The sequence below is a fragment of the Mus caroli genome, chromosome 11 (genome assembly GCF_900094665.2).
Source record: "Mus caroli chromosome 11, CAROLI_EIJ_v1.1, whole genome shotgun sequence".
NCBI lineage: Eukaryota > Metazoa > Chordata > Mammalia > Rodentia > Muridae > Mus > Mus caroli.
The window spans coordinates 101,762,682-101,778,986 of NC_034580.1; the positions used below are offsets into that span (position 1 = coordinate 101,762,682).

The 16,305-nt window shown below is 37.2% G+C and overlaps 1 protein-coding gene across 7 annotated transcripts in view; it reads left to right on the top strand.

Annotated features, from left to right (window-relative positions):
* The window catches only part of Tanc2 (tetratricopeptide repeat, ankyrin repeat and coiled-coil containing 2), a 316,075-nt gene that overhangs the window by 237,905 nt on the left and 61,865 nt on the right, over positions 1-16,305 (top strand). For all 7 annotated transcript variants that reach the window (XM_029484218.1, XM_029484219.1, XM_029484220.1 and 4 more), the window contains 3 exons: positions 2,703-2,934; positions 11,061-11,227; positions 14,222-14,829. In XM_029484218.1, the coding sequence (XP_029340078.1) occupies positions 2,703-2,934; positions 11,061-11,227; positions 14,222-14,829 (1,007 nt within the window). The remainder of the gene's footprint in view (positions 1-2,702; positions 2,935-11,060; positions 11,228-14,221; positions 14,830-16,305) is intronic.

Sequence of the window (16,305 nt, forward strand, 5' to 3'; positions counted from 1 at the left end):
AGAAAGAGAGAAAGAGAGAAAGAAAGAGAGAAAGAGAGAAAGAAAGAGAGAAAGAGAGAGCTAAAAATGAGATTAAGACAAGAGATCTTGAGACAAAAGAGTCCATGCATGGAAAGGGTTGTGCCTGTTGGTTTATTAAGGTAGACGGATTCTGAGCCATTTCTGAGCTATAACTATAATGAGTATAACAACTTCCTCAAAGCTGTAAAGTGCTGTATAAATGTACCTTTTTCCCAGTGACATGAGAGACTCAGGAAAGGTACATACATTTAGGCTTGCTCCCTGTTTTTATAGATAGGAAATATTTAGGTAGTATCAAAAGACAATTTAGGAGGCTGGAGAGATGACTCAGTGCTTAAGAGCACTTGCTGTTTTTTCAAAGGACCTAGGTTCAATTCCTAGCACCCATATTGCAGTTAACAAGTGTCTGTAACTCCAGTTCCAGGTGATCTGCTGCCTTCTTCTGGCCCCCACAAGCATCAGGCATTTTGATACAGGGTCTCACTGAAACTGTAGCTCATGAAAACTATGCTAGCTGGCAGAGGTCTGTCTGTCTACACCTTCCCAGCACTGATTTTACTGACACACAGCCTTTTAGACATGGGTGCTGTCATTTTATCTGACTAAGATAGCTCAGTGCCTAACATAGTTTTCATGGAATTTATTTACTTATACATACCACGTATCTACTTTGAAATGTGCAGTTAATAACCTATTTTGAATCATCTTGCAAATCTGAAGATATTGAGTGGGTTTTCTACCTGAATTCTTCAAAGAAATCAAGACTTTATATTTGGAATGCCAAATACTAAAATTAAAAGAGGAGCAGCTTTAGAATATATAACTGTACACTGTATTTTGTTAAATGAAACCTCATTAATCCAAGTCCACATCTGAAGGCTTCAGTGTAGTTCAGTGACAGAGTGCTTGGCAGTAAATGTAAGTGCCTGGGCTCCATTCCCAGTACTGGAAACATCTCCAAGTACACATAATGATTTTTAACAAAATCAGTAAAAGAACCCTTCTTGTAAGTTTTATAATCTTTATCTGTAAAATAATACCTCACTACATTACATAAAAAGCAAGTTATACAAGGCTCGGTGAGCTGTACATTGCCTCCACATCTGGAACCAATTGAAGCAAAGTATGGTGAGCCTACATGTTGATTCAAAGATCTGTGTCTGTGAAGACAATAACCACTGGCTGCACAGTTGGCTGAGAGGACGAGGTTTCCCCCTAGGGAACACTGTCTTTAACATAGATAATAAAGCAGGGACTAATCACCTAAAGAAAAGGATGGAGCTCCAAACGCAACCTCTGGTTTCTAGTCCTCCTCTGGAGTTCAGACTTCTTTGTTTCACTCATAAGCAATTCCTGTAGTTAGCTTTAAATATACAATAACATCCGATATTATTTGATTTCCTTTATGTTTAATGAGAAAGATTTTTAACTGTTTAAAAGAGTTGACATTTACAGGATGTATTAAAGAGACTACCACACCTACAGATTAGGAGGTTTGTTTTTTGTTTTTTCAGAATAGAACACCTCTGTTGTAAACTTGTCCAAGAGGGAACTAAAGAACAGCATTCCCAGTACGTGCATGAGTGCTATTGGGATGTCTGAGCTACCTATAGGCACAAAGTTAGTTGCTAAATGAGCATACAGCACAGTGATGGTGGTACTTCTGAAGATGAGTGTGGTCATGGTGGTGGCCATGATGAAGGGGGCAAAATCAGCTAATGCCATTACCCTCTTACTGTGTGCTAAGCGCCTTGTCAGACTCTTTCCATAAATCAAGCTTGAATCTCTCCTATTGATGCCATGTTTTCTACTGTATGCCATCTCTTTTCTTGGCAGTAATGAGCCAGAAGAGTGATCTATATTAAAGTCACTCTCTGTGCTAAGGGTGAGGAGGTAGAGGTGGAGGTGGAGGCAGGAAGATCAGGAGTTCCAGGCCAGCCTCGGCTACATTAGTGCAACCCTATCAAAAGGAAGGAGGCTCTTTTTTGCACTTGCACTTGAGGCAAAAAGAACAACCATAACAGAAGATATGGAGTAAATTCTGTGCAACTCTAACAGACAGCTTAAAACAGACAGACAGATAGACAGCCCAGAACCTGAATGTTATTAATACTCTTAAACTCTTAGAATTTAAGACCCACATTTAGCAAAAATCTCACCTTTTTCCTTCTTTCTTTTTTCTAATTTTGGTACTTTTCCTTTGTTTGAATTTTCAGAAACTATTCACTGATAATTTTTAGATCTAAGTTATTTTATTTTATAGGCTCATCTTTTAAAGAACAGGACTGTACCATAAAGTGATGTGAGCATGTGTATCTCTTGAGACTACCATGTTTTTCCTCACTGTTTTATTTCTAATGCTTTGTTACAAGAGTATACCTTTCTATACTACTGTGTGGAATAAATGTTAGCAATATTAATGTACCTCTTCCTTCTCAGTCTCGCTTCTTATCTCATACGATTCAGAAGGCGTAGCCCATTTTATTTATAAACTTTAATTTTAGGTTGTTAGAATATATGCATATATTATGTCTAATTTTTGACTGTGCATAAATTATGCAGTTGCATTAGTGGCTTTTATTTTTATTTGAGAAAATGGAGAAACCAAAGACAGTGTTAGGGTATGGTCATATGTAACCATAGCTGCTAATAAGCCTGTTTGCAATCTCATCTTTACATAGGTGGTTGCCTATCACTATTGCCAGGCAGATAATGCCTACACCTGCCTGGTACCAGAATTCGTCCACAATGTTGCTGCCCTGCTCTGCCGCTCACCTCAGCTGACAGCTTACCGGGAACAGCTTCTTCGGGAGCCTCACCTGCAGAGCATGCTAAGCCTCCGGTCCTGTGTTCAAGACCCCATGGCCTCCTTCCGGAGAGGAGTCCTAGAGCCCTTGGAGAACCTCCACAAAGGTATAAATAAGGTTGAAAGGAACCGTGGTCACTTGGGTTGTGATATAGAAATGATTGTTTATTACATTGTCAGAACTAAATGTTCTATAGCTGATGTCTACAGAGTACAGCATACAGAAGACTTTTCTTGGGTAGAGTGTGATAATGCACATATGTAGTCCCAGCATTTGGAAGAGGCTAGGGTAGGTGGACTGCTTGAATCCAGGAAGTAAAAACAAACCTAGGCAATGTAACAGGACCCTATTTCAAAATAACAAATCCCTGTAGAAACTGATCCTTCCTTTGCAAAGGTTCTTATTTTGATTTCCAGATGATTTTAGTTTTCTTATAATAAAGGTAGTAGAGCTTCTAACCCTTTCTGTGGAAATAGAATTAATCAATAAAGTTGCTACTCCGTCTCACTGTTTCAGAGTTTCTAGAGCTAGAAACTCTATAGTTAAAAAATATCTGCAGTACGTTTATTATGCCACTCATGGCTGCATACCTCACTCAGTGTACTGTTCACTTGGAAGGTATGTAAAAAGGCACATGGACATTGTGTGGTACATAAATTGTATCAGGAAAGCTAGTGGTTTTTAGTGAACATGGAATCAGTGGGCTCTGTCTCCCTCTTGTGCTCATGCCTTACCTTTTTCTTTCCAGCCCTGGTATTCACTGAAGCCTAAGCACAGTCATCTCCTTAATCCTCTCTCCACATTTTTTCACCTTTTAAATTTTTTACTTTTAGTGTGAGGAGGCAGGTTGGTGTGGAGCATTGCATCCATGATACAGCTATATGTGAATGTACACATCCACATGTAGAGAGGCCAGAGGAAGAGGCTGGTGGCTTCCTCTGTAGCTCTCTTCATTAATTGTCTTAACGCAGGGTCTCTCACTGACTGACCATTGAGCTCCTGAATCTTCCAGTCTCTCCTCCCACCCCCAGCACTGGGGTTTCTGGCATGTGCTGCCATACTCAGCTTTTTACATGTGTGCTTGGGAGTCCAGCTTTTGCATAGCACTCTTACCCACTGAGCCGTCTCTTCACCCTCCTCTATGCTGCTGCTGCTGCTGCTGCTGTTGTTGTTGTTGTTGTTATTGTTGTTACATTTTGCTTATTTATTTTGTGTGGGAGCACTCATACCACAGCTTATATGTGGTGACCAAAAGATAGCTTGTGAGAATCAGTTCTGTCGCCCTACTGTGTGGGTCATCAGGTGTGGAAGCTGGTCCCTTTACCCACTAAACCACCATACCTGTCTGTCTCCACTTGTAAAAATGTTTTTGTCAGCACTGGAAGCCAAACAGAGTAATAAAGATAAGTATCTCAGTTATGCTTCTCAACATATTAGTGTGCATATATATATAACATATATATATATATATATAATCTTAAAATTTAATGTGAACATTTAATGAGCACTTACAGTATGCCAGATAAATTTGTGCTGTACAAGTAGTAGTTGTTTTTGCTCAAGTTATTAGCTGTTTCTCTTTGGCCAAATTGTGTACAATTAAATTTCAAAACTTGTGTTCATCTTTTCTCATTCATACTTACCTTTTGACCTTGAACATGATAGCTATTTCAGGAAATACATTTTGAATAGAGGCATAAAAGGGAAAACTGCTCTTATGGATGTGTTTGGTTTGGTTTGGTTTTTTTGAGACAGGATCTCTCTATGTAGCTCTGGCTGTCCTAGAGCTCACAATGTAGACCAGGCTGGTCTCAGACTCACAGAGATCCACCTGCCTCTGGCGCCCTAGTGCTAGATTAAAGGAGTGCGCCACAGCCCCATGATGCATGGGTATTTTAAAAGGGCAGTGATACAAAGAGCTGTGCCCTGTAGGTATTCAAAGGGAATATACAGATGCTTGCTGAGTCTGTACCAAATTCTCAACCATAATAGCTCATTTTACTGTAAGATAGATCTATTCATTTCTCTATCCCTGTAGATATCCCTATTAACAAACTCTGAGTAAGTTCAGTTGTTTAATTATGTTCTGGAGGTTTCTACTCACTCTTAAAGCTATAAGCACCAGATGGAAAAACAATTTACAATCGTTAAAAATTGTTTAATCAGGGCGCTGGAGAGATGGCTCGGTGGTTAAGGGCACTGATTGCTCTTCCAGAGGTCCTGAGTTCAAATCCCAGCAACCACATGGTGGCTCACAACCATCTGGAATGGGATCTAATGCCCTCTTCTGGTGTGTCTGAAGACAGCTGCAGTGTACTTATATATAATAAGTAAATAAATAAATCTGTTTTAAAAATTGTTTAATCAACCCAAAAGATAAAAAAGAAAATAATAGAAAAGATTAAAATCATATTAAGGAGTTAGTTGTAAAATATAAATGGAGTAAGAAAATCAAAATGCAGAAACTGTCAGACTGAATAAAGAACGAAATCTGATCCATATGCTGCTGTCTTCAAAGAGTTACTCAGATATCACACAACTGAAAATGAAAGAATAGAGAATTAAATAGTGGGTAAAATATAAACCATAAGAAATCTAGAGTAGTTTGTTAATGGCAGAATAGACTTTTAAACAAGCAATATTAGTAAGGGCAATTAGTAGACATGAAAGCCAGTTCATCAGGAGATAAAGTAATCCAAATTATGTACCTAGAATCAGGGATTCAGAATCATGAATCAAAATATGATCAAAGAGATTAATAAGCAAAACCCAGTTAGAGACAGGTATTTAAATGCTTCTCAGTAACTATTGAAACAAGTAGAGGAAAACATTACAGATACAGATTTGAATGATGTTATCAACCAACTTGCTCTGGCTGATACTTATAGAACATTACTTAATAAATACAAAATATATATTTTTTCTTTAAGAAAACATAAACTATATTCTGAGCTATAGAACAAGTCTCAAAATTTTCTAAAAGTTATCTGAGAATGGTAGTGCATGCCAAAACTCCCGGCAATTAGGATGCTGAGGTGAGAAGACTGTGAGTTCAAGACAAGTGTACATAGTGAGGTCCTGCCTCTAAAACAACAAAAATCAAAGTTAAAAATCAGTCTAGGGAGCTATCTTAGTCTGTAATGTGCAAGGACCCAAGTTTGATACTCGGTGCCTTTATAAAAACAAAATAGAAATAAAGGCACACACTTGTAATCCCACTGTTTGGGAGAAGGAAACAGGTAAGTCACCAGGGCTCACTAGACAGTATCCTGACCAGTAAGAGAGCATTGTCTCTCAAAAAGAAAAAAAAAAAGCCACAGCACCCAGAGCACAATGCTGAGTCGTCCACTGCACACCGTGGGCATGCACCCCGAGAAGGTAAATACTGCAGCAGTGTTGCCCAAAACAGTGGACTTACAACAGAAGTCACTAACAATACTTAAATATGTATAGGTGAGCCTCTTCTAAATAACCTATAGGTCAAAGAGCAGGTCATACAAAGAATGTTTAGTATGTCAAAATGAATAATATAAAATAACTTGTGTGAGTTTCTTTCTTAAACTAGGAAAATAAACTTAATTAGTATAGATAAGGAAGTGATCTTCAAACAGAAATGATTGAAGTAGAAAGTTGATGTGAAATTGGATAATCAAGCCTCAGCAAGACTGTTCAAAAAATATGGGAGAAAAACATGAATTAACAGCATCATAAATCAAGAGCTGGTACTACAGTTCATAAAAATATTTTTAAAAACAAACCATTATAAACGACTTTATCACAATTAAATTTAACAAACTGACTAAAGTAGACAGGTTATTCTTAAAACATACATATTGCTTAACATATGTTAAAAAAAACAGAAAAGGACATTTCATGATTTATTTTGTCAGGCAAGCATAACACTGATGGACATCAAAATGTCAAACATATGGATCTTTTAAAAACTAAAAACTCGTGTCTCTAGCTGCATATGTATCAGAAGATGGCCTAGTCGGCCATCAGTGGAAAGAGAGGCCCATTGGTCGTGCAAACTTTATATGCCTCAGTACAGGGGAATGCCAGGGCCACGAAGTAAGAGTGGGTGGGTGGGGGAGTGGGTGGGGGAGCAGGTGGGGGACTTTTGGGATAGCATTGGAAATGTAAATGAAATAAATACCTAATAAAAAATTTTAAAAAAAGTAGATTATACACCATTATTCCTCATGGCTATCATAACAAAATCGTTGAAGAAGAAAAAAGCTAATAACGAAGTTAGTTTCTACTTGGTCAGGATTACAGTGTTAGCTTAACATTTGGAAGTTAATCTATATAATTTATCATGTTAACAAAGGCTCGTCCATATAATTATCCTAATAAGTACATAAACCCAGATGTCCATCAATGTAATGAATAAACGGATTGTAAACTTGTTCAATGGAATTCTTCTTAGTAATAAAAAGAAACAAATACATGTAGGCTGTGGTGATGGAATTTAAACACTGGCTGGCTGCCCTTTGAGCACTGACAGGAAGGATACCTAAGGGAATTTTCTTGAATGACAGAAATGTTTTTCAATTTGATCAGGTTTTTAGTTGCATGATTATATATATTTACCAAAACTTATCAGAGTATATAGTTGAAATAGCCTTTTTTTAAAATCATATATACATATCCTCAGGTAGCTAGAGTTTTCCTCCCAGGGGAGTTTTACAGAAAATACCTTTCAATTCGTAGTCAGGAATTAGATTGTTAATAACGCACTTCTCCTTTAAAAAAATATAGACAGTATTTTCCAAAATTTTTAAAGATTCCAAAAGCTTCCCAGTGGGCATTTGCTTCAGCCACCAATATGAAGTGAGAGAACAGGAGCATCACAGCAGAAGGGAGGTGATTCTGAGGGACAGACAGACAGTGGCTGTGGGTCTGTTAGCGACTCCTGTGTGCTGTACTCAGAAGCACACTAAGATGCCGTTGGGATTTCAGCTCTCACTGTTTCCTCTTCTCATTCAGTGTCTGTAATCATTACTTATCCCCAGCACCTATGTACAGTCTTAGAAGGGACTACTAGGGAAGACTCCAAAGATTTACTAAGGGTATATGTAAGCAAAGGCAATGAGGAACACCAGGGGATGTTATTTACAGGGGTTAAAGCAAGATTAAAAGCCTGGGAAACTTTCCAGTGACATCTTAGCTAGAGCAGTGACTCATAATTTAAAAGTCTTCAGTTAGTCCATGACAAAATAAGAAAATGAAACTATCTAGAATTTGAGTGGTCATAGATACAGATTTTTAAAGTATATAGAAGTTAATATATTTATTTTTTAATTAAAATTTTTTTCTGATGTAAAATGAAGTTTATTTGGAGCATGAGAAGGGGACGTTGAGGAGAGAGTAGAGGCAGAGAAAGAGGGGACAGAAAAGGACAGAGAAAGAAAGGGAAGGAAAAGAGGAAAAGGAGGCCAGAAAGAGCTAACATTTGTCTATGAAATAACTCTGATAATAAATAGTACTTGCAGACTAGAGAAATGGCTCAGCCATTAAAGACTAAACTCACGATCAAAAAATAAATAGTATCTGCATTTTAAATGTTCATACATTTAAATGGCAGAATATGAAATATCAATATTTTGTTTGTCCTTTATTTTAAATTTTTTGGTTGGTTTGTTTGTTTGTTTGTGTTTTTGTTTTTCAAGACAGGGTTTCTCTGTGTAGCCCTGGCTGTCCTGGAACTCACTCTGTAGACCAGGCTGGCCTCGAACTCAGAAATCTGCCTGGCTCTGCCTCCCAAGTGCTGGGATTAAAGGCATGCGTCACCACTGCCCGGCTATTTTAATTTTTAAAATTCTTTTAATATTCTGTAAAAGCTTGAAAATGCAGTTTGAAGGCATTAAAGTCTCTTCTCTTAAGTATATAACTCGAGAACCTCATTAGACAAAAAAAAAAGAAATTATTTAGCAGTGTCTTTCATTTTTTACAATGTCTATAACGTTAGAAATTTTGTATTTTTGTTTTAAATTATTTTTAAAAAATAATATATAATGATGTCTTTAATAAACTTATCTGTTGACATCTTATAAGCCTGCATCCCTAGGTAACGCCTCCCAAGAATGGAAGGAAAGTCTCAAGCAAGAAAACTTCACAGGAATTTAAAAGACTGTCATTATCCTGATACAGGGACAAATGTTTTCTTTCTTACAGGGCTAGAGATCAAATACAGGACCTTCTGTATGGTAGACAAATCTACCACCCAGCCCACATTAGTCCCCACTTTAGAGAGAAGAACTATTTATGTTTTATTCATGGAATAAATAATGTACTCTATTGAAAATTTCTGTAAATAAAATTTAGCTTTATTAGCAAATTAATTGTTTAATTCAGTACAATATCCAGGGCCAATGATATGGCTCCTCGGTGGGCAAAAGCACTTTCCTCCGAGCCTGCCAACCTTAGTTCAATCACTGGGGACCCACATGGTAGAAGAAAACTGACTACACACACACACAACATCACAAATGTAATTTTTAAGAAGTGTTTGAAATGTTTCTCAAAAACAAAACAAAAACAAAAAACTTTTCTACAGGGGCATTGTCATCAGCCTTTTGACCCTGTGAGGATCTTGGCTTAGGAATCAGCCAGGTCAAGTGTGAAGGGAGAGTGCCACGCTTCCAGCAGTCACCTGGGGAAGGAAGAACCACTTTACCACTTGGCTGTTTCCACTGTGAAAATGTTCTCAGGCCACCACCTGCTGAACAAGTGCTTTTGAAACTAGTGAGCGCTCCTGAAGCAACATACAACTCGTCCAGCAAGCTAGGAGCTGTGCAGTCAACCAGATACATCTATTTTCTCTGTGGAAATTAAGATACAGTTCAGTTTCAGGGAGCCAGAGTTCTCAAAATCAAGCCTGTAATAATTCCATTCCTCATTCCAAGTTAGTCCTCTATTACTTCATTTTTTAACTTGAAATTTTCCTTAATTTTTGGAGTCTCTAAAAGACTATTTTTGTTTCCTTGGTACCAAGTCATTAATACTAACATTTTATTTAAAAAAAAAAAAACCTGAAAGTAACAAGTTAAAATTATCTGGCCTGCATCATTGGGAAGAGAGGCCCCTTGGTCTTGCAAACTTTATATGCCCCAATACAGGGGAACACCAGGGCCAAGACGTGGGAGTGAGTGGGTAGGGGAGCAGGATGGGGGGAGGGTATAGGGAACTTTTGGGATAGCATTTGAAATGTAAATGAAGAAAATACCTAATAAAAATTTTGGAAAAAAAAGTGATTAAACTTTAGCAAAATACAAAAAAAAAAGATCTGGCCTGTGGATATAGCTCAGTGTGGAGTGTTTACCCATCATGCAAAAGGCCCTGGTTACAATCCCAAGTATTGACAAAAGATACACAAACACCTCTTCATAATTTGAGAGTTGACATTATAATATTGGTAAAGTGAAATTAAGTTCTTAGTGTAAAACTTGAAAAAACTGAGCTCATGTGTAGAACAAAATAGAATAGTTTGTTTTTTACTTTTAAAAATTAAAAGAACCAATGTTTTACAGTAGTCTGAACCTTTTATTTTGAACCTAATTTCATTTTTCCTTTAAATTAAACCTGTTTCTTCATTAGATAACCAGAAGTATTCAATATTAGTTAAGAATTGATACACACTTAATGAGAGAATATAGGCCTGAAATCTCACTAAGCACCCTTGGCCTGAACCTAAAGATAAGTTAATTCCGTTAGTTTAGAAGGGAACTAAATGCCAACGGTTCTCTGACAGGACTCCCCCTGGGAGACCAGTGATGGGACTGTCTCATCATCTAGGATCTTGAGATCTCACCTGCCAGGTTCATCCATGTTCCATCCTCTCTTTCCAGAACTATACTACCTCAGTCTTTAGGAATTTACAAAAGAATATGTGATGTTATTTTCTTTATGCTATGATAGAAACAGTCTGTTTAGCTTTTACGTGTGTGGGAGAATAGTGAAGTTCCACATTCAAGAGCTCATAACTCCAGCTGTCAGACTCTTACAATGAAAATATGGTATTCTTGAACCTTTAGTACACATGCTCATATACCTGTGACCTGATGAAAAACCAAGTGATTCAGCAAATGAATGAGTACATGTCTTTATAATAAGTTATACACACTGAGCATTGTAATACATTTTTCCCGGACTGATCTGTGGTCAAAAACCCAATGAGAACTCACCTATCCACTTGGTAATTGTGAAGTAATTTGTTTCTTTCTATCTCAGAGAGAAAAATCCCAGATGAAGATTTCATCATTTTAATTGATGGATTAAATGAAGCAGAATTTCACAAACCGGATTATGGGGATACAATTGTATCATTTCTAAGTAAAATGATTGGAAATTTTCCTTCTTGGCTCAAACTAATTGTAACAGTTAGGACCAGTTTACAGGTATGTGTTTGTTTGCTTCTGAACCATAGATTACCTCTCTTGCGAAGAGCTTAAGCTGAAAAAGTTCTGAATCCTAGTTCTCTTAGCTCTTCTTAAACCTAAGAGACATGATCTAGAAAAAACATTCTCTCTGTATGACAAGTTCCTATTCCCATTGCTCTGGGTAAGGCTTAATAAAATGTTCCTCAAAATATCATTACAAGGCTAGGTATCCATGAACACCTGAAGCAGAAGAGAGTCATGAGTTCAAGATCAGGCTAAAAGGAGGAGAGAGGGAGAGGGGGGGGAGAAGGAGGAGGAGGAGGAAAAAAAAGAAAGGCCTATCCTTTAGACTTTGTCTTGATGTACTAGTGCAAAGGGGGAAATGCCTCACACTTTGAATTCCACTTCACGCTTTCAGCCTGCCATAGAGGCTCAGACTTTCCACTTCTTCCCTTACTTTAAGTTCATTTTTTGGTAGTGTGGATGTAGTCTCTGTATATGCCTTCCTCTAGCAAGTCCTGGCAATATTAGGACTTTGGGTTATATTTTTACAACTAAGAGATAAGGTTTTGCTTCCTGTAGATTATCTTTCCTACTCATTATTAATAATTTAATGGCCTGAAAGAACCAGGAATGTGTGATTGAGTCTGTAAATAGTACTGGGCTAAGGAGTTAGGGTTGTAGTTCCCACTCTGGTTTGGAACAGTGTTTCTCATCTTTAAAAAAAAAATCTCTTCTTGATTAAGATCACATAGAATATATAGTCATTCCACTATTTTGATAAAGCCCACTTGTAATAACTAATACATAGATGAGTCAGATTAAGTCTCCCCTTTCCCCCTCCTTTCAGCTTTTATTATTATTATTATATATTGGCAAATTATATCTACTGCCCTCTTGTCAAGAAGCAGTATCTCTAATTCCATAACCTTACAGATGTTTACTATCATTCTGCAGGTTATTTGGGTCACAGTCTAGATCCACATAGTGATCTTCACAGCTAAATTACATATAACCTAATTAGTTGGTAGTAGCTTGGTTGTTAAAATATTAATAGGAAAGATCTACAGGAACAAAATCTTGTGTTTAGTTTTGTTTCTTGTTTTGTTTTTATTTTCATTTTTTTAAGAAAAAAGAAAAATAAATTTCACTGGCTAACTCCTAGGCTGACCTCAAACTCATGATCTTCCTGTCTCAACCTCCAGAGTATTGAATGTACAGATGTGTGCCACCATACCTAGCTATGATCTCTAATTTTAATATTTATGCATAAGCAGTATTAATGTAATATCTGTTCTAACATGATGACATGTATAATTGAAGAAGAAGTTTTAAATGTCTAGGAAGGTAGAGCAGAAAAACCTTCATTTTTCAACTGTGCTAAAGAATAGACAGAGTACTATGCATATTCCAGATTTTATAAGTCCAAATTTCAGTGACTTCATGTGTAAAACCTGTAGTAACTTCCTAGATACTGCACTTTCTTTAATGAAGAGTTTCTAAGAATTATTTTCCTCACAAAATCATATGTAATTTTCCATTACTTCTATAGACATTTCATGGATTTTTAGAGTATGTCCAGTAATGTCCTAATACTTGAGGATTCAGTAGTAAATAAAACATTCAATGTCTCTACTTTTGTAACACTTTTTTAGTAAGGAACATAAACACAAAAAATATAATTAAGCATATTGTAATATTAGGGGTGATATCATGTCAATTACTTTGAAGAAAAATAAAATAGTATAAAGAGATAGAAATGGTAGTTTTGAGTAGGTAGGAGAAGCCCCTCTAGGGAGCATTTGAAAGGGATGAATCTGATCTACCATTTTTAAACACCTACCTTCTGCTTCTGTACATCATAGAATACAGAGGATGGAGGCGATAAGCAGAAAGGGGTGGAAGTTGATGGTATCTTAAACTAGCCATTGGAAAATATCTTGAAGGAGAATAAAAAGCAGTTGATTGGCCAGGTGTGATGGTTCATACCTGTGATATCATCATTTTTGAAGGCTGAGGCAAGAGAGTTAAGAGTTCTAGACCTTCTAAGCTACATAGAAAATTCAAAAAGAAAAAAGACTTGATGACAGACTGAATGTGAGTGTAAGCAAGATATCAAGAATGAATCCTGGGGTTTAGTGAGTATGTGAACAGATGCCATCTTCAGAAACAAAGATCTCCCAGATGCCTTCAAGGATTTAATGTCAGGGTCGATGGCAATACAGTTAATTTGTTAACAGAGGAAATGTCTTGTGATGGAGTATAAAATGTGATAATTCTTATTTAGTCACATTAAGTTTATCTATGAAACAACAAAGTATAAATTGCTTAGTAAACTAAGATACAAGGTGAGAACTCAGAGGAATTAAGTAATCTGGCAAAATAGATATTTAGAACTGTTTTTAGAGAGTGGAAATGAGGAAGAAGGAAAATTAATAGAGACCAGAGCCTGAAGTGGGCTAGGAAATGAAAGGAGCTAGTAGAAGAGGCTTGGTAAAACTAGTCAGTGTGATAAGAAAATGAGGATGTGTCTTAAGAGCAGGCTGCTGAAAATGATTCCCCCAGAAAGCTGTGGAAAGATGCTGTCAACAGTCAAACACTGCTGAGATTCTGAGAAGATGGAAACTAAAGCTAACTATTGGATTTGCCAAGGTTAAGATATTGACAATCTTGGCAGTAGCCATTTTTAGTGAATAGGTAAGGTTTCAGTGAAGGCAGAGTATCAGAAATAAAGAGAATTCGAAGAACTTCTTTGATTTTATCCTCACGTACTCTTTACAAAGACCCATAAAAAGTCTCAGTATTGGGAAAAGCCATCTTCTTACTGTGTGCATAATTTCCTTTAGTCTATAGATATCATGATTAATATTATTAATTATTAAGAATATCATTAATGTTCTTCTTTAGCCACTCAGAAATTCAGACTGAACTCTGAACCCCATAGTTATAAGAGAGTTAGGGGAAACTGAAGGTCCTTCTGTCTATCTCTATCTCTCTCTCCATCTGTTTTAGGAAATTACCAAGTTGCTGCCTTTCCATAGGATTTTTTTGGATCGACTAGAAGAGAATGAAGCCATAGACCAGGACCTGCAGGCTTACATCCTGCACCGGATTCACAGCAGCTCAGAGATCCAGAATAACATCTCACTTAATGGCAAGATGGACAATACTACATTTGGCAAACTCAGTTCTCACCTCAAGACCCTCAGTCAAGGGTCCTATCTATACCTGAAACTCACATTTGACCTCATAGAGAAAGGCTACCTAGTGCTAAAGAGTTCTAGCTACAAAGTCGTTCCTGTTTCGCTCTCTGAGGTTTATTTACTCCAGTGCAATATGAAGTTCCCAACTCAGTCTTCCTTTGACCGGGTGATGCCTCTCCTGAATGTGGCAGTAGCCTCTCTCCACCCACTTACTGATGAACATATTTTCCAGGCCATCAATGCTGGGAGCATTGAAGGCACACTAGAATGGGAAGACTTTCAACAAAGGATGGAGAACCTCTCCATGTTCCTCATCAAGCGCAGAGACATGACTCGGATGTTTGTGCATCCTTCTTTTCGAGAATGGCTTATCTGGAGAGAAGAAGGAGAGAAAACCAAATTTCTCTGTGATCCCAGGTAAGATATAGATCTGTGATAAGTGAGTCTGAGCCTGTTTTAAATTTCTTACATAGGGCATGGATATTGAAGGCAATGGGAAATGCTCTTACTTGAACACTTCCCACAGAGGAGATTTTTCTCTGCATCTCAAAGCAAGACTGCAAGTTTAGCAGTGCCTGTTACTCAGACTGTGACTCATCAAAAAGACCGAAGCTCTGACACTGCGGGGTTTTTAATGACCCTGTGGCCCTGCTGTTCCCCAGACCTTGTTATAAAAACTATATTTGTGGACATGTCTCTCAACCTATTCCTTCATGCTGATTCATTGAAAAGCTAATTTCAGATTTTGATGATGGTATTAAGCTAGGCAGAGAAGAATTTATGATATTTTCCCAGAGCAGGAAACTTACAATGAAGCATGCTTGCATAGAAAGAAAAGGAACTATATGGTAACCTAGGAACTGACATTTACTTAATGATCCCAAACTTTAGACCTACATAAAGGCAGAAGTCATCCCTTGCTCCTACTTTTGGTGAGCAGTAAGCAAGGTCTTACAGTGTAATACCAAGACTACTACAAGTTCAAAGAAAGTGCTGAGAATGTGTGCTCTCCTCCCCTGCCTTTTCAGTAAGGGACACTTCAGGAGTCTCAAAACTTAGTCCTGTAACTAGGTAAAAAAAAAAAAAAAAAAAACCCACACCCTCTGCTGTTAGCATTTTGAGGCACAGCTTTTTAAAGCAAACCAAATATGGATCTCTTGCATGAGTTGTATGACATTCACAAAACTATTTTGTGGTAAGGTAGCATCCAGCCTTATATCTTCCTACCTTCAACAGACACCTGAAATTACAGAGAGAATCAGCCCTATATAAATCTTAGCTTTTCCTAGTCACATATACCAATGATAGAGTTTATCGATTAGTCACCATAAGAAGTTAAAAACAGTAGAACAAAGGGATATAGTAGAACAAAGGTTATATGAGTGGGGTCTCTCAAAATAGCTTATTGTGCCTTTATATTTTACTCTTAAGAGACACTTAACACGTTTACAGATTCTCTTTGACATATCCAAATTGTCAATTAGCATTACTACACTTTTGTTTTAGAGTCATTATTAAATAAGATAAAGTTTACTTGAACACAGGCACCACAACAACCTCTGGGCTAAGTGTGATTAGGGTGTATATAACATTTACAACAGGGATCTACTAGACAAAGGGATGACTTGGCTCCCAGGCAGGACAAAGTAAAGTAGCATGAGATTTCAACACAGTATTCAGAAGACACACAATTTAACTTACAAATTGTTTCTTTGTGTATTTTTTTATTTAATACTTCCAGTTGATCTTGGCTAAGACCTTGGAAATTAAAATGGTAGATAATAAAGCTACTAAAAATCTTGTTCATATTGCTTCTGACTCTTAAAACGTAGAGTTAAAGACTGTGTGGTGGCGCATGCCTTTAATCCCAGCACTTGGGAGGCAGAGGCAGGC